At 31.7% G+C, this 23,488-nt stretch overlaps 1 protein-coding gene across 2 annotated transcripts in view; it reads left to right on the top strand.

Annotated features, from left to right (window-relative positions):
* The window catches only part of LOC145269132 (neuropeptide prohormone-4-like), a 422,569-nt gene that overhangs the window by 266,969 nt on the left and 132,112 nt on the right, over nt 1-23,488 (top strand). For both annotated transcript variants that reach the window (XM_080124736.1, XM_080124737.1), the window contains exon 2: nt 7,687-7,816. In XM_080124736.1, coding sequence (XP_079980862.1) covers nt 7,687-7,816 — 130 coding nt within the window. The remainder of the gene's footprint in view (nt 1-7,686; nt 7,817-23,488) is intronic.

Below are 23,488 nucleotides of genomic sequence, written 5' to 3'. Positions count from 1 at the left end.
GTATTGTAAACAATATTCAAAAGAATACAGAACCGTATTGAAAACAATATTCAAAAGAATACAGAGCCGTATTGCAAACAATATTTAAAAGAATACAGAACCGTATTGTAAACAATATTTAAAAGAATACAGAACCGTATTGTAAACAATATTCAAAAGAATACAGAGCCGTATTGAAAACAATATTTAAAAGAATACAGAGCCGTATTGCAAACAATATTTAAAAGAATACAGAACCGTATTGTAAACAATATTTAAAAGAATACAGAACTGTATTGTAAACAATATTCAAAAGAATACAGAGCCGTATTGCAAACAATATTTAAAAGAATACAGAACCGTATTGTAAACAATATTTAAAAGAATACAGAACTGTATTGCAAACAATATTCAAAAGAATACAGAACCGTATTGCAAACAATATTTAAAAGAATACAGAACCGTATTGTAAACAATATTTAAAAGAATACAGAACCGTATTGTAAACAATATTCAAAAGAATACAGAGCCGTATTGCAAACAATATTTAAAAGAATACAGAGCCGTATTGCAAACAATATTCAAAAGAATACAGAGCCGTATTGCAAACAATATTTAAAAGAATACAGAACTGTATTGTAAACAATATTCAAAAGAATACAGAACCGTATTGCAAACAATATTTAAAAGAATACAGAACTGTATTGTAAACAATATTTAAAAGAATACAGAGCCGTATTGCAAACAATATTTAAAAGAATACAGAACCGTATTGCAAACAATATTTAAAAGAATACAGAACCGTATTGTAAACAATATTTAAAAGAATACAGAACCGTATTGTAAACAATATTTAAAAGAATACAGAACCGTATTGCAAACAATATTTAAAAGAATACAGAACCGTATTGTAAACAATATTTAAAAGAATACAGAGCCGTATTGCAAACAATATTTAAAAGAATACAGAGCCGTATTGCAAACAATATTTAAAAGAATACAGAACCGTATTGCAAACAATATTTAAAAGAATACAGAGCCGTATTGCAAACAATATTCAAAAGAATACAGAACCGTATTGCAAACAATATTTAAAAGAATACAGAACCGTATTGTAAACAATATTTAAAAGAATACAGAACCGTATTGCAAACAATATTTAAAAGAATACAGAGCCGTATTGCAAACAATATTCAAAAGAATACAGAGCCGTATTGCAAACAATATTTAAAAGAATACAGAACCGTATTGTAAACAATATTTAAAAGAATACAGAACCGTATTGTAAACAATATTTAAAAGAATACAGAACCGTATTGCAAACAATATTTAAAAGAATACAGAGCCGTATTGCAAACAATATTCAAAAGAATACAGAGCCGTATTGCAAACAATATTTAAAAGAATACAGAACTGTATTGTAAACAATATTCAAAAGAATACAGAGCCGTATTGCAAACAATATTTAAAAGAATACAGAACTGTATTGTAAACAATATTCAAAAGAATACAGAACCGTATTGCAAACAATATTTAAAAGAATACAGAGCCGTATTGTAAACAATATTCAAAAGAATACAGAACCGTATTGTAAACAATATTTAAAAGAATACAGAACTGTATTGTAAACAATATTCAAAAGAATACAGAACCGTATTGCAAACAATATTTAAAAGAATACAGAACCGTATTGTAAACAATATTTAAAAGAATACAGAGCCGTATTGCAAACAATATTCAAAAGAATACAGAGCCGTATTGCAAACAATATTCAAAAGAATACAGAGCCGTATTGCAAACAATATTTAAAAGAATACAGAACCGTATTGTAAACAATATTTAAAAGAATACAGAGCCGTATTGCAAACAATATTCAAAAGAATACAGAGCCGTATTGCAAACAATATTCAAAAGAATACAGAGCCGTATTGCAAACAATATTTAAAAGAATACAGAACCGTATTGTAAACAATATTTAAAAGAATACAGAGCCGTATTGCAAACAATATTCAAAAGAATACACAGCCGTATTGCAAACAATATTCAAAAGAATACAGAGCCGTATTGCAAACAATATTTAAAAGAATACAGAACTGTATTGCAAACAATATTCAAAAGAATACAGAGCCGTATTGCAAACAATATTCAAAAGAATACAGAGCCGTATTGCAAACAATATTCAAAAGAATACAGAGCCGTATTGCAAACAATATTCAAAAGGATACTGAACCCTATTGCAAACATTATTCCAAAACTTACAGAGCCATCTTGCAATAACAAAGACATCTTGCAAACTATATTCAAATTAAATACTGTGTAAGTTACATTTCCAGTTAAAAGAAACGAAAATAACATACACAAGAGGAATATAAAAAAAGGAAATGGCGCAAGGCAAGTGTATAAAAAATGTGACATATAAAGATGGCAGTTGTTATCTTTGTAATTAAATGATTCCATGGCAGACAGTCAATGAATATGAATGGTGCAGATTTGAATTTAAAATTCAATCATTCAAATCACCCGAAGATAGGAAATTAAACGCCGCTATTTCTTATTAGCTGTTTCGTTCGTGGACGATATTTTTCTTTCTTTTTTTTTTTTTATAGAGACGACGCGGGAATCATTCGCTTTCAAATCGCTTTCATTTTATTTAACGTTAAGAATATTGAAACAACGTAGTAGGAGGAAGAGGAGGAGGAGAAGAAGAAGAAGAAGAAGAAGAAGAAGAAGAAGGGGCAGTCGTAGTAGCAGGAAAAGAAGATGAAATGGGATAAAATAGTGAAACGAAAGAAGAAAAATACTAATAATAATAAAAAGAAAAGGAGAAAACGACGTAGTAGCAAAAAAAAGAAGTAAAATAGAAGATAAAAGAAAGATGAATAACAAGAAGAAGAAGAAGGAGAAGAAAAGAAAAAAAAGAAACAGTCGTAGCAGAGGAAAAGAAGACGACATGGTAAAGGAAATCAGAGAGGAAGAAGAAGAAGAAAACAACAACAACAACAACAACAATGATCTTATCTATGACATATAAATCTCAAACGTCTGTTAGTGTATGTATTGTTTCAAAGCTCAGTCTCTCGGGTGACAAATATCCCAAAATTGGCCAAAAACATTCATTCTTTCACCATCAACTGGGCTGTTTTATTATAAGGAGGGGTCACTTTTTTCATCAACACTTTTGCAAAATAACCATATACCTTGCAATAACTAGTGACGGTGAACATGGTAGCTAAGCAATTGGCTTCTTTTTTTTTTTTTGCTTTTTCCTTATTTGAATTACAAGTTTGAGCCTGACTACTGCAGCTATTTTTTTATGTTCGCGTGGTTACTCGCTGCTATTTACATTTTTAGGTCGTTGGTTTATTTAAAAAATAATTTTTTTAGGAATCCGTTGCTTAATACCCTTACCACAAAACCTCTCCACACTGGGCAACGCCGGGCATCCCCTGCTAGTATAATATAATCTAACCTGTCTGTTTAAATGTATGTATGTGTGTATGTATGTTCGTATGTCTACATAAAGATTTCGACACAGGCGACGAATTTTCACAAGATTGGTATCGTTTCGAAACATAACCCCTCGGACAACAAATATCGAAAATTTGGCTAAAAACATTAATTCCTTCACTCTCAACCGGGCACTTTTTTATAGGGAGGGGTCGCTTTTTTCGCCGATATTTTCGAAAGTACCTCCTCTTTTTGATTGACTAGCGGCAATTTGAACATTCGTCACTTCAGGCTTGGCGATGGGCGGAACAGCAAAAATGTCACTTTTTTTTACGTTCTTTTCCTCCTCCGCAATACGAGTTCAAGCCTGTCTACCTAACTACGACATTTTTTTTTTTTTTTTTTTGCTCAACACACATCTCCAAAGACCCGGGAAACGCCGGTCGTTCAGGCTAGTAAACATATATAGCAAACTGAATAAATACTTTAAAATACGTTTTTAAAGAAAATAACAACAACAAAAACAACAACAACAACAACAATAATAATAATAATAATAATAATAATAATAATAATAATAATAATAATGAACTGGGATCTTGGGGGGGGGGCTTAGTGCCACTCAAATTCTAGTATAAACCAACGGCCACTGCCAGCGAGAAATCAATGGTAAGAGGCTGTTGCGATAATGCAAATTTATTTGCAAATGCTATCGAAGGAGGAGGAAAGATCTGGACGTCTGGGGAGACTTGTTGTCACTCAGCTTCCAGAGAACACCACATGTCTCCAATCATATCGTTTGCTGACTCGTGTGAAAGCTCCAGGTGAGCCAATAATAATAATCCCTAGCAGAACCCATGAAAATTCCGCGGTAGTTGAACAGTTTTGAAACACATTATAAATAAAATTAATAAAAAAAATTAAATAAACAAACAACGAATTTAAAACACTGGGTATGAGCTGCTAGAAGCAGTTTATCCTGCCTTGACAGAGTTCAAAATAGACTTCGTAGCTTAGTGGGGATGCCCTTTGTTCTTCCCTGCAACCTTTTTCTCACAGAGAAGACGTTGCGAGCCTATGTCCTCTTTATCGTTATTTCTATGGCAAGTGCTCGTCTGAGCTCCAATCTCTGGTCCCCCATCGCAAAACTTTCACGAAAACACTCGCCTAGCCAAAACAACTATCAATAATTTCCCACACTCCTTGTATATTTCTAAACCAAAACGTAGATTCCATGAACAAAGCTTCTTACTTAGAACTGCACGCCTGTGGAACTCTCTTCCGTTTGCCTGCTGACTACAATCTGATTATCTTCAAGTCCAATGTAAACAAGTTCTTGATTAACCGTCCCCCTAAGTAATCCAATTTACAAAATTCCCACTAATTATGTTTACTGCGCTATAATCACATAAACTAATGTATACTCATTAATCCTTATCCTCGAGTGGCCTCCGAGCCTTCATAAGTAGTGATTCTTTTATAGAACACATTCTTTTTAACATTTAAAGCTTAAAAAAATTTAATTAAAAAAATTTAGATCTTGTTTTCCGATGAAAATTCAATACACAAAACTTTGTTTTGTTTTTTCTGAAAAATTTTCTAATATAAATTATAAATGAACAGATGTAAGTTCACTTGCACATTTTTTTTTATTTTTAAAAGAAACTATAATAAAAAAAAAATAGTCTCCTCTCGACCTGACTTTTTTAAATTATAAAATAAAAAAGCCAATTTGAAACTGTTAACAGATAGTCATGTTTTTCGTTTTCTTTTTTTTTTTGTTTTGGTTTTAAAAATTTTTAGAGGGGAAATGGTTTTAATAATTTTTTAACTGATAAGGAGCGACTAAAAAGGGAGATAATCAATGGTTGCGATGATGTTTTTTTCTGAAACCGGGCGTCGGACAAGTAAATTAATAGATAGATAACAATAATGAGAAGAAGAAGAAGAAGAAGAAGAAGAAGAAGAAGAAGAAGAAGAAGAAGAAGAAGAAGAAGAAGAAGAAGAAGAAGGCAGTCATGGTCGCCGAAAAAAAAGACAAAATGGAATAAGAACAAGAAGAGGAAAAAGAAAGAAAAAAAACAACAACAGTAAAAAACGGGAGCTGACTTTCTTCAGGTGCGTCTCTTCAATCTACGCGTTTATCAATGAAAGCGTCGATTTCAAACTTAAGCATGACGGACCGCCGGTAGAACAGAACTTTTAATATAGACGCATTTTGAAAATCTATGCCTGCAGTTCCAATCGCGAAAATATTTATACAAATGTGGGACATGTTGCCCACTAAAAATGAGATTAGTAGCACACCGGAAAAACGGGAATCCAGTATAGATGAACGGAACCCCTAATTATGACAAAGTTACGGGAGGCAATTTAAAACTTAAGCATGACAGTCTAACAGAAATATTAATTATAACTTAAGCATGACAGTCTAACGAAATTTACTATTTAAAACTTAAGCTTGATTATCTAATGGAAATTTATTTAAAACTTAAGCATGGCAGTTTAACAAAAATTGCTCTCAAAAACTTAAGCATGGCAGTCTAATAAAATTGCTATTTAAAACTTAAGCATGACAGTCTAACGAAATTTGATATTTAAAACCTAAGCATGATTATCTAACGGAAATTTATTTAAAACTTAAGCATGAAAGTCTAACGAAAATTGCTATTTGAAACTTAAGCATGACACTCTAACGAAAATTGCTATTTAAAACGTAAACATGACAGTCTAACGGAATTTGCTATTTAAAACTTAAGCATGACAGTCTAACGAAAATGCTATTTAAATTTAAGCATGACAGTCTAACGGATATGCTATTTAAAACTTAAGTATGACAGTCAAACGGATTATGCTATTTCGCACTTAAGCATAGCCGACTAGCAAAAATTCTATGTAAAACTTAAGCGTACGAAAATGCTATTTCAAACAAAAACACGAAATTCTAAACAAACAAATAGACAGCCTGACAGACAAAGCTTATTAAAAAAATTAGAAGTCGCATCTAAAAAATACCATCTTTCTAGCATTCATTAAAAATAAAGTGAGAATTTGACGATTTGAGACATTATCTTAAATACGATCATCCGTTTTTAATTAAGGAACATTTTCAAACATTTAAAAGAAATTCCAAAAGACAGCTGCGTCCTATGAACGCAAATATTGTCTGTTTTCGCAATGCATATAAAACTAATAAATAAGAAACAACCTCGAAAAAAATTCAAACGCTATCGACATTTCGCCTCATATAGTTTATATTGTTAAATAACAGCCGCCTGTTCTTGTAAGCGAGTAAATATGAGATAGGATAGCCGAGGATTCGAACTTGAGAAGCTAGATTTGAAATTGAGAATTCCGTTCATAAGTTAAAATAAACACAGAATGTTATTGAAAATGGAATGTAGAATTACCATTGTTTAGTTCGCATAAAATAGTTAGATATCTGTTTATTGAGAAAGGAATGTGATGATGTAATTTTGTTTCTGTTAAAGAAATGAAATTCAAATTAGGAATTTAAAAACGGACAATGGAAAATGTGGATCTACATTAAAACATTTTGTTAAACTTTGTGACATATTTCCATTCTATGGAGGCCAGTCGCGAACGCAGACCCCCCCCCAATTTTATTATACCATCCCTATTTAAGTTAAAACATACTTATCAAAGTATTCTTATGTACATCTATATCAAAAACACTTGTAAACGTTTTTTATTTAATTTGTAATTTTATTATTTCAATACTTTATGAACGAGTCTTATGTACATCTATATCAAAAACACTAGTAAACGTTTTTTTTTTAAATTTAATATATATATATATATATATATATATATATATATATATATATATATATGGTACGTTACCCAAAATGGTCGATTAGTAACAACGTGGGGATGGAATTCCTTTTCTCTAAACGAACGCACCAGGTTTGTCATGTACAAAATTGTCTTTTTCTTGGTAACATCGAATGGAAATCACCTATGACGAGTTGGTGAGAAAGGAGATTCTTATGAAAACATAAAATCATAAAATTGCCATTCCATTAACGAAGAGATCCAGGATAAAATAAAAAAGACTTAAAAAAAAAAAAAGAAAAAATGTAAGTCTTTAAACAAACTTTTGTACTATGTATATATATATATATATCTATATATATATATATATATATATATATATAGAGAGAGAGAGAGAGAGAGAGAGAGAGAGAGAGAGAAAGAGTAATTAATTTATGTTTGTATTTATTTCATTTTTATTTTCAGATGAGGTCTGTCATCAGAATAGAAACCTTCTTGTTAGTGGCATGGATAATTTGTATAACAACGTGTGCGATGAAACTGGACAGAGTTCACTTTAAGAGATTGTTCGTCAAAAGGGATCCTTCCTGCCAAGGTAAGTGCTTCATAAACAGCTTTATCCAAACAAAATAAAAGTCTATCTTTATTCGCGTTGTTTCTAGTTTTGTACAAATTGTCATTTTTTTTAAATGAATTTTTTAACTACGGAATAACTCAACGTTAATAAGATGTGTAAATTGAAAATTGAATTACGTGTAAATGTGCAGCAGGTATCATGTTTACATTGGTGCATATATAACACGAAATTTGCCCGGTGAACTAATATATATATATATACATATATATATATATATATATATATATATATATATATATATATATATATATATATATATATATATAGTAAGTTATGAAATACATATCACCCTGAGGAATCCTAGCGTGGATGAAACGCGAAATATACTGTGTAGCTTAATCGCCATATATATTTTATAACTTACAACCTAGCTCTGAGCACTGTTGAAGTAAATACTTAAAGTTTACGCATAAATTTATACTTTCGTATATTAATTTTATGTGACTAAACGAAGTAGTTATATATATATATATATATATATATATATATATATATATATATATATATATATATATATATATATATATGAGCAAACAGTTAATAAAATATGTTAAAAAACACTTTGAAATGAGTTAAGAACGTATTTAATCTGAAAAGGAAACACTAGATAAATGGATAGTCCTTAATCCGCGGAGTTTCGAAGAAATTCTCTCCTTCTCATCAGAGGGTAGGAATTAGCAAAATGCGGGATCAGATTTTGCATGCAGAAGTATTTGATGAAACAACAAATAAGTCAAAGATCTTACTTGAAAACAAAATAAGTTAAGCAGAGGGAATAGGGTAAAGAAAAAGGTGATTACACATTAATGGATAGTTTGGTGGAAGATAAAAAATCCAATGACGGTAAAATCCAAATGTAAAACTTCAAGAAAGTTCAAAGAATTTCCATTTGTACAAGTAAAATCCAAGGAAATCCATATCTGGCTGCGATAATTTTATAAATATTAATTCTTTAATATTTATAATTTACTTTAATTTTCCCATCTTGGATCATTTTGGTAAATTCAATTGTAATTTTTATTTTATATATATATATATATATATATATATATATATATATATATATATATATATATATATATATATATATATATACGTTTTATTTTTTATTACCGTATCTTTCTGTTAAGTTACATTATCGTTTCAGCTACCCGGCCGTTTTTTTGGCCGTCTGTAGCTTCCTCAGACTTTTACAGAAATTTTCGTTATTATGGGATGACAGAGTGAAAGAGTGAATGAGCTCCTCGCCCCCCCCTCAACCTCATTCACTCTTTCATCCCATAACAACGAACATTTCTGTAAAAGTCTGAGGAAGCTACAGACGGCCAAAAAAACGGCCGGTAGCTGAAACAATAATGTAACTTAACAGAAAGATACGGTAATAAAAAATAAAACGCATATTGGCTCTACAACAGTATTGAGCACTTTCTTCAGGTTTTGTTAACTACCATTTCCACTATATATATATATATATATATATATATATATATATATATATATATATATATGTATGTATATATATATAGTAAGTTATGAAATATATATGTCGATTAAGCTACACAGAATATGCCGCGTTCCATCCACGCTAGGATTCCTCAGGTTGAGGAATTCTAGCGTGGATGAAACGCGGAATAATCGCCATATATATTTTAGTTTAGGTTTAGTTTTAAAATATGCAAACGAAAGAAAAATGATGTGCGGCTATTTTAAATGGTACCTCTTGTCATAAATTGAATAGATTAATAAGAAAAACATTTAAATAAAACGAGCTTGAACATTCGATCTGTAGTCGAATGCTCTACCATTCAGCTATATCCCAATATGTCACTGCGTCTGTTTTTTTAAGAAGAAATGATTTGCTGGGATGTTATTATTTTCTTTGGCCAGTGTAACGTAAAGTATTATCCCTTAAAAAGTATTCTTTTAATCTATGAGAGAAAAGGCCTATTTTTTAAGATCGAATTTTTTTTAATTTTCGAAAATGATTTGCTGAGGCTTTTTTTATTTATTTATTTCTCTTGGTCAGTGTAATATAAAAAATTCCACTTTAAAAATTCTTCTTTTTTATGTATACGAGAGAAAAGACTATTTATAACATTGGATGGCTAAGAAAATTATTAGACATATAAATTACGTTTGTGTGAAATTCGCAAAAGATAAGCCCAGCCGTTTAGGAACCTATGAAAAAGGACATTTCACACATAAAGTGACTATATAAGAGTGAAGATATCTATAAAGGTGAGAATATGTGCGTGTGTGTGTGTGTGTGTGTGTGTGTGTGTGTGTGTGTGTGTGTGTGTGTGTGTGTGTGTGTGTGTGTGAAAACACTTCTCAACCTATATACTCAATGAAATTTTGACTTGTGATCAGATATTTTTGACATGTAGTAAGCATCTGTAAAACTTTGTAATCTATTTTAGCGCGGTTTGTTAATCGCGCATGCGCGAACGGTCGATTTGTTTTTTTTTTATTTTAAAAACTAAATTTGCGATGTCTAAACATCTGTGTTGTCGTGGTCCGATCGATAGAGTGTTCGCTTGCAAACTTTTTTTTTGTATAACAAATTTTGCTTTCGGTATCGCTTGTAGTCCTTGTTGTACCTATATCCCGTTTTTTTTTCTCTCTATAAATTAAACTATCATATTTAACCGTATTTTACGACCGGGCAACGCCAGGCGCCACCTCTTGCTAGTATAGCATAGATACTTAAATTGTTACTTTATGGTTCTCCGAGGTTTCCAAATACACTTTAAGATTATTCTACGTATCAGTGATCGAACACTTAATGGATACGTCGCTGAGAATACGAGAAAGAAAACGAAAAACGTGTAATATCTAAAATAAAACTACGAATTTTTACTCGTCCTATCCATTATCGATAATTTCGACTTCTTAAACGGAGAATCGTTGAAAACAAATTATCGATTATTGCACTCCCGCTATCTTTTTTTTTCTAGTACTTTTTCTTCATCTTATTTTATCAGTTATACTTTCTGTCTATCACTCCCTCGCTTCGCCTCCCCCCTCCCCTCACCCTCTCTCCCCCCTCACCCTCTCTCTCTCTCTCTCTCTCTCTCTCTCTCTCTCTCATATACGCACACACTCTTTTTCTTACTCTAACACACTACTCTTTATCCAGCTCTTTTCTCTCTGTTATACTTTCTGCCTATCACTCTCTCGTCCTGACTTTCTCTTTCTCTCTCTCTCTCCCTCTCTTCCTCTCTCTTTCCTCCTCCTCCTCCTTTTCACTACTACAGGATAAAACGATAAAATTATCGTCATAGAAAAGATGACATGTGTACAAATCCCAAGAGCGACAATTTATATACACTATATATCTATACTCATATACTTATTGGCGGGTCCCTCGTATATTTGGTCCAATATAGTCTATAATATTAATCTCAATCGTCGGTTTGTGTGAATGTATGTGTTTTTGTATGTATGCCTGCTAAAAACTTTCGACACACGCGACGGATCCTGGCGAGATCGATATCGTTTTGAAGTCCGACGTCTTGGACGACAAATATCGATAAATTAGCCAAATAAATTAATTCCTTCACTCTCAACTGGGCAGTTTTCTACAAGGAGGGTGTCGGTTTTTTGCGTCGCTATTTTTGGCAAGTCATCGTATCAGTTGGATTGACTACGCTTAAATTCAATGTTCCGGTCAGGGGATAGAGACATCGGCTGAGACGTCACGTTTTTTTTTTTGTTTTTCTTTTAAATTTTTTCTATTGCGTTACGGGTTCGAGCCTGCCTGCCTGCCTGCCTACTAGCACTATTTTTTTAATACCACTGCCTAATGTTGTTTTCATTCCGCCCCTCCCACTACTACCACATTTTATACCCCCTGGGGTTTCTTATTACACCACCTACACACACCCGGACATCCCCGCTACTGTTGTTTTGATCCCCCCCATGGGTCCCTTACTACACCACCTAAACACGCGGCCAACGTCGGGAACCCCCACCAGTATAATAATAAATACGAAATCTGCATGAATTAAAATATCATATTTAAGCGTATTTTACGAGCGGGCAATGCCGGACGTCCTGCTAGTCGATGCATAAAAACGAAAAAATCACAAGTCCGCGCAATAACCCTTATCCCGAGTGGCTTCCGGGCCTTGATAAGTGATGACTTCCATGTAAAACAAAAAAGAAAAATATCCAAGTCCAAGAATTCACGTTGATCACCGAAGTTAAGTAAGGTTAAGCCTGGCCAATACCAGATGGGTGACAATTTCAGAAGGCTTGGCGCTGTATGTACTGCGAGGTAAACTACTAGGTTGAGAAACTTACGCGGTCTATCCTTCTCTCGAGGGTAGATGGGACTCTCTTAAGCTGTGGTAGGCCACCCATCTAGCGAATCATCAGGTCTTCATTTTATTTCCCAATTTTTCTTTGCGTTTTGCACGCAGGTAGCCATTTTCTTGTTCAACTGCGAGGTCGATTAACGTGCGACACACCTGTTTCAAAATAGCTCTCCATTTTTGGCAGATGTTGTTGGCGGTAAATAGATGTCTGGTTGGGGTGCGCTAAATAAACGAATTCGACTGTCAATAAAATGATAGTCACCACGACATCAAATTTCTCCGGTATACTTAAAAATTATTCTATATCATTTAACGTGCTATTTTCTTCATATATATATTTTTTATATCTTTGAGTGAACTGACAGTTTCGCGAACGATCGGAATCGACGCAGGAGATGATGGGTGGCCGGGGCGGACAGTAATACAAAGTGAAGAGTAAGTTTGAAATAAAGATATTGGCGGGAGAGAAGAGGTGGATTCAGAAGATTGTGGTAAAATTCACAGAATGCTGGCAATGGAATTAGTTTTGCGCGCTTTAAATATTGATTTACTGCGACTATGGCGGAAAAAATATATATTGTAGACACACACACATACACACACACACACACACACATATATGAATAAAAAAATTTTAAAAATAAAAAATAAAATATATATATATGTATATATATATGTATATATATACATATATATGTATATATATATATATATATATATATATATATATATATATATATATGGTGGTGTTTGATCAACACTGCCGGGGAGCCATGATGTAATATACTGTTTTGTTTTTAAATCCCCGAAACAGTGTTTCATGGTAAACAACTGATGATCCCTTGAAAAATAAATTATTGGTATTATAGTAAATTCGAGAGCGAGTTCATGCAGTGATTGCAGGTGATTAAATGACTTACTGACTAGATGGTTTTCTAACGAATGATAAAAAATATTTTTTGTATAGTTTTAAAGGTTAAAAACTTCCAAGACTATATATATATTTATAATATTAAGTAAGGTGATTAAAAAATTATAATTAAAATTAAAAATTAAAAATCGGTTTCATAAAGAACAAACAAAATAAATAAATTGTACGATCGTTTCGGAAACGATGTTTTTATTGCGATATACAATAATCTTGGACAATAATTTTATCATATAGTTTTTGAAACAAAGTTTTCTCATCAGCTAAAATATTGAGTGTTTTTTTTTTATTTTAAATATTTTCCATATACATCTGCCTTACTTAAAAAATTCTAAGTTTATTTTTGGTGTCTTAAAAAAGCACCCAATAATTATTAATTTTAATTATAAATTATCAATCATCTTACTCAATATTAAATTTGCTCTAGCATATATATGCCTATCGAGCTTATTATATATCTACATTACAACGAGTACTGTTTTATTTTATTTTATTTGTATTAATGAACTTACTAATACATTAAAATATACTCTGCTCTTCAGACTGGTGTTCTAATCCCATATATGTTCAAAAACAGCTTGTCATTTATTACTAACTGGCCCCCTTATATTAGGCTTGAAAACCGACGGTACTAATGTCTTTCTGACTTTCTGTACAGTTTTTAAATCTCTTTCTCTCCTCTCTCTCTCTTTCTCTCTCTCTCTCTCTCTCTCTATATATATATATATATATATATATATATATATATATATATATATACTAGCAGAAATACCCGTCGTTGATTGGGTTCAAAAACAGTCTACAGAAAATGAACTGTGATTGATGAAAGTATGATAGGTTATAAAAAGGAGGGGATTGTAAAGAGATAGGTTTTGATACTCAAAAATGTTACCCTAAGCAAAATATGATGAAAGTAAAGATTATTTTTGCGAAAATATATTTTTATATCAACTTTGTTTCCATTCTTAGCCAAATTGACTAACAAAATGATGTTTCTTACAAAGAGAAAATGTTATACATATAATAATAGTTTGTAAAAAAACTTTTTTAATTCATGAACCAGTTAAAAAAAATCAAAATGGCAGCGACTTTGAAATGAAGAGCCTCGTTTTCAAGTTTAATGAGGGGCACCTGAGCATTCTGTGTTAACAATTTAAGAGAGTTCCGTCAACGTAAGGAATATTTATAAACATATTTTAATGTTTTCCATTATTTTGTGCTTGAGGAATATTCGATTATGGCATGTGTAATTTATATAAAAATTCATTTAAGTAGTTATCGCCTCAAATTTCGTTTTAATTTCGGTTCGCTGAAACTATTTCAAGTAAAGAGCATTAAAAACTATTTCAAAACAAAAAAAAGCATGAACTGAACTTTTATTGACTATGGTAACATTTATTTCTTGTATATTTATTTTTTCGGGTAGTCGTTTGTTGGCTTTTCTGCTAAACACTCTTACTAAATAATATCGACGAAATATCGAAAAACAAAGAAACAAAAACAGTTCTGAAAAATAATGAAGCTTTACTTACTTTAGTACAATAATGCGAATGAGCAAAATGGGATATTAAAAAAGTAAAGATGTAATTACTTTAGTTTTTAAAGCTGATTTCTTTATGTCCTCTGAAGACGAATAACAAAAATAGCATTCTTTGAAACTCCGTGGAATAAGGAATTTGTAAACTGTTTTTTGGAGTATTCAGTCGAACAATAAATTTTGATTGTAAATTCAACTTACAGTTTTAATTTTCTTTGTCTTATATATATATATATATATATATATATATATATATTTACATAAGAGTAAATAGTTAATAAAACATGTTAAAAACACTTTGAAAAAGAGTTAAAAACATATTTAATTTTAAAAATAGAAACACTAAATAAGTGGATAGTCCTTAATCCGCGGAATTTCGAAGAAATACTTTCCTTCTCATCAGAGGGTAGGATTTAACAAAATGCGGGATCGGATTTTGCTTACAAAAGTATTTAATGAAGGTACAAGTAAGATCTTACTTGATAACAAAAAGTGAAGTAGAGGGAATATGGTGAAGAAAAAAGTGATTTCACGTGAATGGATAGTCTGGTGAAGGGTAAAGTATCAAATAACGATCGGATTTTGCATACAAAAGTATTTGATGAAACTGCAAGTAAGTCAAAGATCTTACTTGATAACAAAAAATGAAGCAGAGGGAATATGGTAAAGAAAAAAGTGATTTCACGTGAATGGATAGTCAGGTGAAAGGTAAGGTATCCAATGACGGTAAAATCAAAAAATGTAAATCCAAGAAAGTTAATTTAATTTTCCATTCGCACAAGTAAAATCCAAGGGAATCGCGTAATTGGAAGATGATCAAAAATAATCCAAAACGTAGAAATCCGTGGAATAATTCACAAATAGGTACAAGGAAATGGGAAAAGACTTCCAATAATATTATTAAAAGAAAGATAAGATATGCGTTATCTCGGAGGTGTAATTAAGAAAAATGAGTGTAGAAGAGGAGAAAAAAATGGTGATTGAATCAAATTTAAAATAGAAAAGCCAATGTCAAAATGACCCAGACAAGATGATGTTAAAAAGCACCGAAAATATATATATATGTATTGTATTTTGTGTGTAGAAAGTTGTTAGATGAGACAAATCATTGGTACCGTCGGTTTCAAGCCCAATAATTAGGACCGTTTTAGATATCCATATCAGGCTCTCTTCAATGACTTATCTCATCTAACAACTTTCTGTACACAAAATACAAAATATAAATGCGGCCTTATTTTCGGATTTTCCTTTTAATCGAATACTTTGCTGAATTTCTTTTTCCAAAAAAAACTAATCATATATATATATATATATATATATATATATATATATATATATATATATATATATATATATATTCTAGCAGAAGTACCTGTCGTTTACTGGGTTTTAAAAACATCATTTATTTTCAACACACTTTTTGTATCTTATCAGCTTGACAAACAATTAACAACAAATAAAAACCAAATAAATAAATCGAATCATAGCCCCCCCCCCCCGCCTCAGAACATAAAGGAACACCCAACAGGTCAAGACATACTTATCAAGAAATCATCTCACCAACGAGACGCCAAAGACTTTAACATTAAGACTCGAATTTTAAAGCAAGCCCCTCCTCCGACCCCCAGATATTCCCCTTCCCCCTCCATGTATCCCTATGCCCTCAACCACACCAGAAATGAACTTCCCAGACCCTCCCCCCCAAGTTCCTTAAACTCCAAAACTAAAACATTACCGACATACAAAGCACACCCTCCCACCTTTCCCCTCGTTTCCTTCCTCTTTTTTCCGCCCTTCTGACACCCCTCCCTTGACCTCTTTCACTCTTTCACTCTTTCATCCCATAATAACGAACATTTCTGTAAAAGTCTGAGGAAGCTACGGACGGCCAAAAAAAAACGGCCGGGTAGCTGAAGCAATAATGTAACTTAACAGAAAGAAACGGTAATAAAAAATAAAACGTGTATATATATATATATATATATATATATATATATATATATATATATATATATATATAGTAATTTATAAAATATATATGGCTGACGAATCCTATAGTTGGATGAAACGCAGAATATTCAGTGTAGCTTAATCGCCATATATATTTTATAAATTACTAACTAGCTCTACCTACGTATTGAGCACTTTTGAAGTAAATACTCAAAGTTTACGCATAAATCTATACTTTCGTATAGTAAATTTATGTGAATAAATGAAGTAGTTATATATATATATATATATATATATATATATATATATATATATATATATACGAGAAAACAGTTAATAATTTTAAAAAAACACTTTGAAATGAGTTAAAAACATATTTAATCGGAAAAGGAAACACTAGATAAGTGGATAGTCCTTAATCCGCGGAGATTCGATTATTTATAATATACTTTAATTTTACAATCTTGGATCATTTTGGTAAATTTAATTGTAATTATCATTTTATATATATATATATATATATATATATATATATATATATAATAAAGACTTACAAGCTTCCACCCCTTGGAAAAACATCAAGTTAACTACGAAAATCGCCATTTTTACACATTTGAAAATAATTTCTGACGAGGACGCATCACAGACCGTCTGAAACGCGCGTAAACGATTTCAATGACTTAAAACATTATTACAATGATCCAAACATAATTCTCAATGAAAAACCAAGACACAGAATAATTAAATAATGTTAAAAAATACACATTGTTGGTGACTACTCCCTTATTTAAATATATATATATATATATATATATATATATATATATATATATATAATTTCCACAGCCAAACAACGTCGCAGTTCATAAGAGTCATGAATATATATATATATGAATATATATATATATATATATATATATATATATATATATATATATATATAGAAATATATATATATATATATATATATATAGTCATCCACATACTGTTGCACAGCTCATCAGTGCGACTCGACAAGCCAGGACCGAAACCCGACCGCCCAAATGACAGTCAAGGCTTCTCACCATTACGCTATATGGCTGATGCTGTGTGGGTAATGAATTAACGATGTTTTAGCATCATTCAAATTCCTCCGCTCGATTTGTTTACACAAAGAGCGTCGCTTAATATGTTAATGGCAGTTTGTATATCACTTCCCAATATGCTCAACCCAAGATAGGGGGCATTATAGTCATCCGCATACTACTGTTACGCTATTTCACAGCCCATCAGTGTGTCTAGACAAGCAACTTTATATATATATATATATATATATATATATATATATATATATATAAATGGATATAAATATACATATATATATATATATATATATATATATATATATATATATATATATATATATATATATATATATGGCTCTTGTGTGCTGCGACGTTGATTGGCTGTGGAAATTATTATACAATCTCTCACATTCTGAAAATCCTATCATTAATTGCTCGCTAGGTTAGCATTGCTGGATGGCATCGTACATTCGAGTTGAACTTTCCAATTGTGAGACATCGGTTTGGGTTTATTAGCTGCTTTGTTGACCGCGTCCCTTTTCGAGACGAAGTAGGTCCATTTCACAGTCGGATTTCGGCGCGGTTTTCTTAATCAGTGTTAGTTAATATGAATTTCTTGTGTGCGGGGCGTTTGCTCAGTTGCCAGTGCGCTTGCCTCGCATGCAAGAGGCTCGGGTTTTGAATCCTGAGTTCGGATATGTCTAACTGATGAGTCCAAATTAGGGCGAAACTCGAGTCTTGGACTCCCAGTTCGTTGACTGTCGTGACTCTTGTAGGCTGCGACATTGTTTGTCTGTGGAAATTATTATATAATCTCTCACATTCTAGAAATTATATATATATATATATCTATAAAAGTGAACGTGTGTGTGTGTCTGTCTGTCTGTCTGTGTGTCTGTGTGTCTGTGTACATTTCCCTACGCAATAACTCTGTCAATTTTTAGTCTATAGACTCGAAATTTGAAATACCGGGTACTGAGATTTGGGAAAATCGATGTGACGGGTGTCAGTCAGAAATTTAGCTGTTAAGGGGTCAAATTTCAACGATTTGACCTTTAAGAACTCTACCAAAGTCCTCCGACAATTTTGGGTCTAGACATTTGAAATTTTAGATATAGGTTCCTTGAACCTGGATCTAACTTAATAAAGTGATTTGAGCCCGAAACTATAAATTTTAGGGGTCATAATAGGGGTCAAATTAAAAAATAATTTACTCTTTTTTTTTGTTTTTGCTCAGCATACACCTCCAAACACCCGGACAACGCCGGGTTGAAATGCTAGTATATATATATATGAGAATGTTCTTTTTTATGATGCTTGTTTTCTACGACTTATTAATGTATATCCATCTCTCTCTCTCTCTCTCTCTCTCTCTCTATATATATATATATATATATATATATATATATATATATATATATAGAGAGAGAGAGAGAGAGAGAGAGAGAGAGAGAGAGAGAGAGAGAGAGAGATGGATATACATTAATAAGTCGTAGAAAACAAGCATTATACAAAAGAACATTCTCGTATAGAATAAAATCTATAATTAATCGAAATATTTCTCATACGTAAAAAAAAATCAGTCGTTTTTTCTTATGTTCGCTTGAAAATAAATTCACTGTCAACGTCAAATAGAAGCGTCTATCCAAGATGGCGGCTGCTTCCGCTTTTTTTGTTATTTGTTAAATTACTTCTTTTTTTTTACAAAATAACGGTTTTGATTTCAGTTATTCAATCAAGAAAACTCTGCTGAATACAAAGAAACATTACCAACAGTTTCTTCTGTTAGATTTTCTCTTTATTATTATTATTATTTTATGATTATTGCTTTTGTTTTATTATTATTATTATTATTATTATTATTATTATTATTATTATTATTATTGTTTTGTTTGGTCATTATTACTATTATTATTGTTTTTGTTTTGTTATTATTATTATTATTATTATTATTATTATTATTAATGTTGTTGTTTTTGTTTGTTTATTATTATTATTATTATTGTTGTTGTTATTATTATTATTAGTATTATTATTATTATTGTTGTTGTTATTGTTATTATTATTATTATTATTATTATTGTTGTTGTTGTTGTTGTTTTTGTTTGGTCATTATTACTATTATTATTGTTTTTGTTTTGTTATTATTATTATTATTATTATTATTATTATCATTATTAATGTTGTTGTTTTTGTTTGTTTATTATTATTATTATTATTATTGTTATTATTATTATTATTATTATTATTACCTCTACTGCTACTACTACTACTACTACTACTACTAGCGGGGGGTAGGGCACCCGGTTTGCCCGGTCGTAAAATACGTTTAAATATGATATTTTTATTTGTCCAGATTTCGTATATATTATTAGATTCGTGATTTCAAAAGTAAAAAAAAAAATGTATTTGTGTGCCATCAGCTAGAATCGAAACCGAAAGCAAAACTGTAGCATTTAAAGCTTGTGACGTTACCACTGTACCAACACGCATATAAATTGATTATAAATTAAAAATTTTAAAAAAATAAACTAAGATGAATGTACAAAATGAATAACGATTTTTTTTTTAATTTTTACCCATTTTTTACAAAACTTAAAAGCTACTAAAACTAATAAAAAACATTTCGTAAAAAATCCAATCATTTCAGGGCCCTGTCGCCGGTTTAGTTTCAGAGGAGATAGAGTGTGAAAATATGGAGACAGAAAGACAGATAGACAAACGTATAGACTTTTATGTATTATTATTATTATTATTATTATTATTATTATTATTATTATTATTAATACTAATAATATTATCATTAAATATTATTATTATTGTTGTTATTGTTATTATTACTATCATTATTATTATCATTATTATTATTATTATTTTATTATTATTTTATTATTATTATTATTTTATTATTATCATTATTATTATTATTTTATTATTATTATTTTATTATTATTATTATTTTATTATTATTATTATTATTATTAAATATTATAATTATTATTATTGTTGTTATTTACTATCATTATTATTATTATTGTTATTAACATTATTGTTGTTATTATTATTATCATTATTACTATTATTATTATTATTATTAAATATTATAATTATTATTATCATTATTATTGTTATTATTATTACTACTATTATTATTATTATTATTATTATTATTATTATTATTATTATTATTATTATAAGCGTATAAGTATTTGGGAGTGCTGGAGGGTGTAGGCATCATGAACAGAGAAATGAAAGAAAAAAGTCAGGAAGGTATGTGAGACCAAGGCTGATTATGTGAAACGTATGGATAGAGAAAGGGCAGAGGAACTGGCTAGGAAGAAAATGCATGGAAGGTTCTTCCAGGATATAGCAGAAGTGGCTGATGAAAGATCATGGCAATGGCTTAGAGCTGAGTATCTGGCTAAGAGTACTGAAGCTTTTGTTTGTGCAGCACAAGAGCAGGCATTAGGAACACGGTTGTTCAAAAAAGTGGTTCTAGGAGAGGAAATTGCTGCAGAATGCCGGATTTGTGGTAAGACCTCAGAGTGAATTGCGCCCCTTGCAGTAGGGTGTAGTGGACTGGCCCAGAAAGAGTACCGTAAAAGACACGATCGCACGGGACTCCGGATATATTGGGAGATTTGTAAGAGGGTTGGGGTGAAGTGTGCTGGAAAATGGTTTGAGGAGGTGCCTGATGAAGTGAGAACAAGTGAGGATGGCAAGGTATGGTGGGACAAAGGTGTCATAACGACCAAGCAATTGGAACATAATCGTCCAGATTTGGTCATCATTGACAAAGTCTAAAAAACTGGCAGATTGTAGACTTCTCAGTATCCTGGGACAGGAATGCGAGAGAGAAGGAGAATGAGAAGTGGAGCAATTATGCTCCATTGGCCTTGGAGATAAGACGTATACACGGGGTTAAAACACAAATAATCCCGGTCGCAGTTGGTACACTAGGATTAGTATCAAATCGTCTGGAAGGACAATTGAAAAAACTACAAATTCCCGATGTTTTAGGCGGCCTTCAAACCTCTGCAATTATAGGTACCACCAACATCCTTAGGAAAACCCTTGATCTTTGAAGCTCCTGGTTTGAAGCCGGCATTGAGGGAAATCCTCTGGAAATGAACCCCATCCCTTTCCAGAGAGACGTTCATAAGCGAAATCAGAATTATTATTATTATTATTATTATTATTATTATTATTATTATTATTATTATTATTATTATTATTATTATTGCTTGGTTGAAAGTGGGCGAAGTGGGAGTTAATAAAAGTATATGACATGGAATATCAAAAATGTAAAAAAAAAAGCGAAAAACAATGGAAAAAAATTGTTTATTTATTTTTAAAACTTGAATTTTTTCTTTTGTTTTTGTGTCCTATGCAGTGACGTGTAGATTGGGACGGCGTCAAGTTTTATCGAAAATGTCTTTATTTTTCCTGATGTTTCTAAGTACTAGGAACTACACCCAAGTATTTTGGGGAGCGTACAGTAACGGTTTGTGTCTTTCGATAGTAGGCCCGCCCCTTTTTCTTCCTGAGATTCTCATCTTGAGGAGAAATCGATTCTGTAACATCAAATCCTTCTTGAAGTTCGTACATTAGATCCATTGCTCTTTCTGGTTCTTGTAGGTTTTCTATACCAGGGTTTTCCAAAACTTCTAAAATAAATATGAAAAAAATAATTTTTTAATTTTAACTCATTACTTGTTCCTGTTCGTGATTTTGCTATATTTTCATGTTTACAAACATTTATGTATTTTTTTTTATTATTCAATTTTCACCACAAACAAGGCACCGTTCCACTTTGAAGTAGGGAGCTACTATCGGGGACATAAGTTGCAGGAGTATTATGAAGGTAGATGAGCATCAAGATGTTTGTTCACATTACATTTGAACTTCTGCATGTCAGTACAGTTGGAAAAGCAGAATCCCAGAAGGGAATTCCAAAGTCTAGCAGTTCTGAGAAGAAACTATTGGAGTAGAAGGCCTTCGTACACCTAGGAATCTCTAGTGTGAAGGGGTGGGGTGATACTTAACTGCTTGTCGGGTTTGTCGGGAGTGTTCACGTAGAGGGGGTACAAGTGCTTGTAGTTCGTCAGAGCATTCACCATTAAAGTATTCGTAGAACAGGCAGAGAGATGCAACATTTCGTCGATTGGACAGAGACTGACGCCTAAATGACAGTTCAGGACCTATCAGGTTGGCGACTCTCTTTTGAACCCTGTCCTGGAGTGAGAGACAAGCAGCAAATGCACCAGCCCAAATGTGACAACAGTACTCCATACATGAGCGAATGGTGGCCTTATAGAGGTATAGGATACTTTAAGGTGTAAGTAGCTTTCTAGCATGGTAGAGGTAGCCCACTTTATTTGCAGCAGCCTTGGCAATGCTCTCAATGTATCTATTCCAGTTCAAGTTCTTTGTAAACATAAGGCCGAGGAAGTACTTTCAGGTGATGTGTTATTGGCCATTGCTATTGGTGGTAGAGAAAGTTTCTTGCAATTATTGAAGTAAATAAGCATAGTATTAGCAGCATTGAATGTGGCCATCCATTTTTGTCCTCATTCCACTACAGATTGGAGGCCTTTCTTTAGTGCTTCTGCCATTTCCTTAGATATGTGTTCATTTGTTTTCCCCCACGTGCCTGTTAGAGAGCGTGGTGTCATCAGCATATCTACCCAGCTCCGAAACAATTTTATCAGGGAGGTCATTTGTGAATATTAGGAACAATAAAGGTCCAAGGATAAATCCCTGATGAACTCCCGCATTCATATCATATTGCTAAGATGTACGACTGTCGAAGACAACCTGGATCTTTCTCTT

The sequence above is a fragment of the Euprymna scolopes genome, chromosome 45 (assembly GCF_053919585.1).
Source record: "Euprymna scolopes isolate OS-2025 chromosome 45, ASM5391958v1, whole genome shotgun sequence".
Classification (NCBI taxonomy): domain Eukaryota; kingdom Metazoa; phylum Mollusca; class Cephalopoda; order Sepiida; family Sepiolidae; genus Euprymna; species Euprymna scolopes.
The sequence above is the reverse complement of the archived record's forward strand: the minus strand, read 5'-3'. Positions and strand labels throughout refer to the sequence as shown.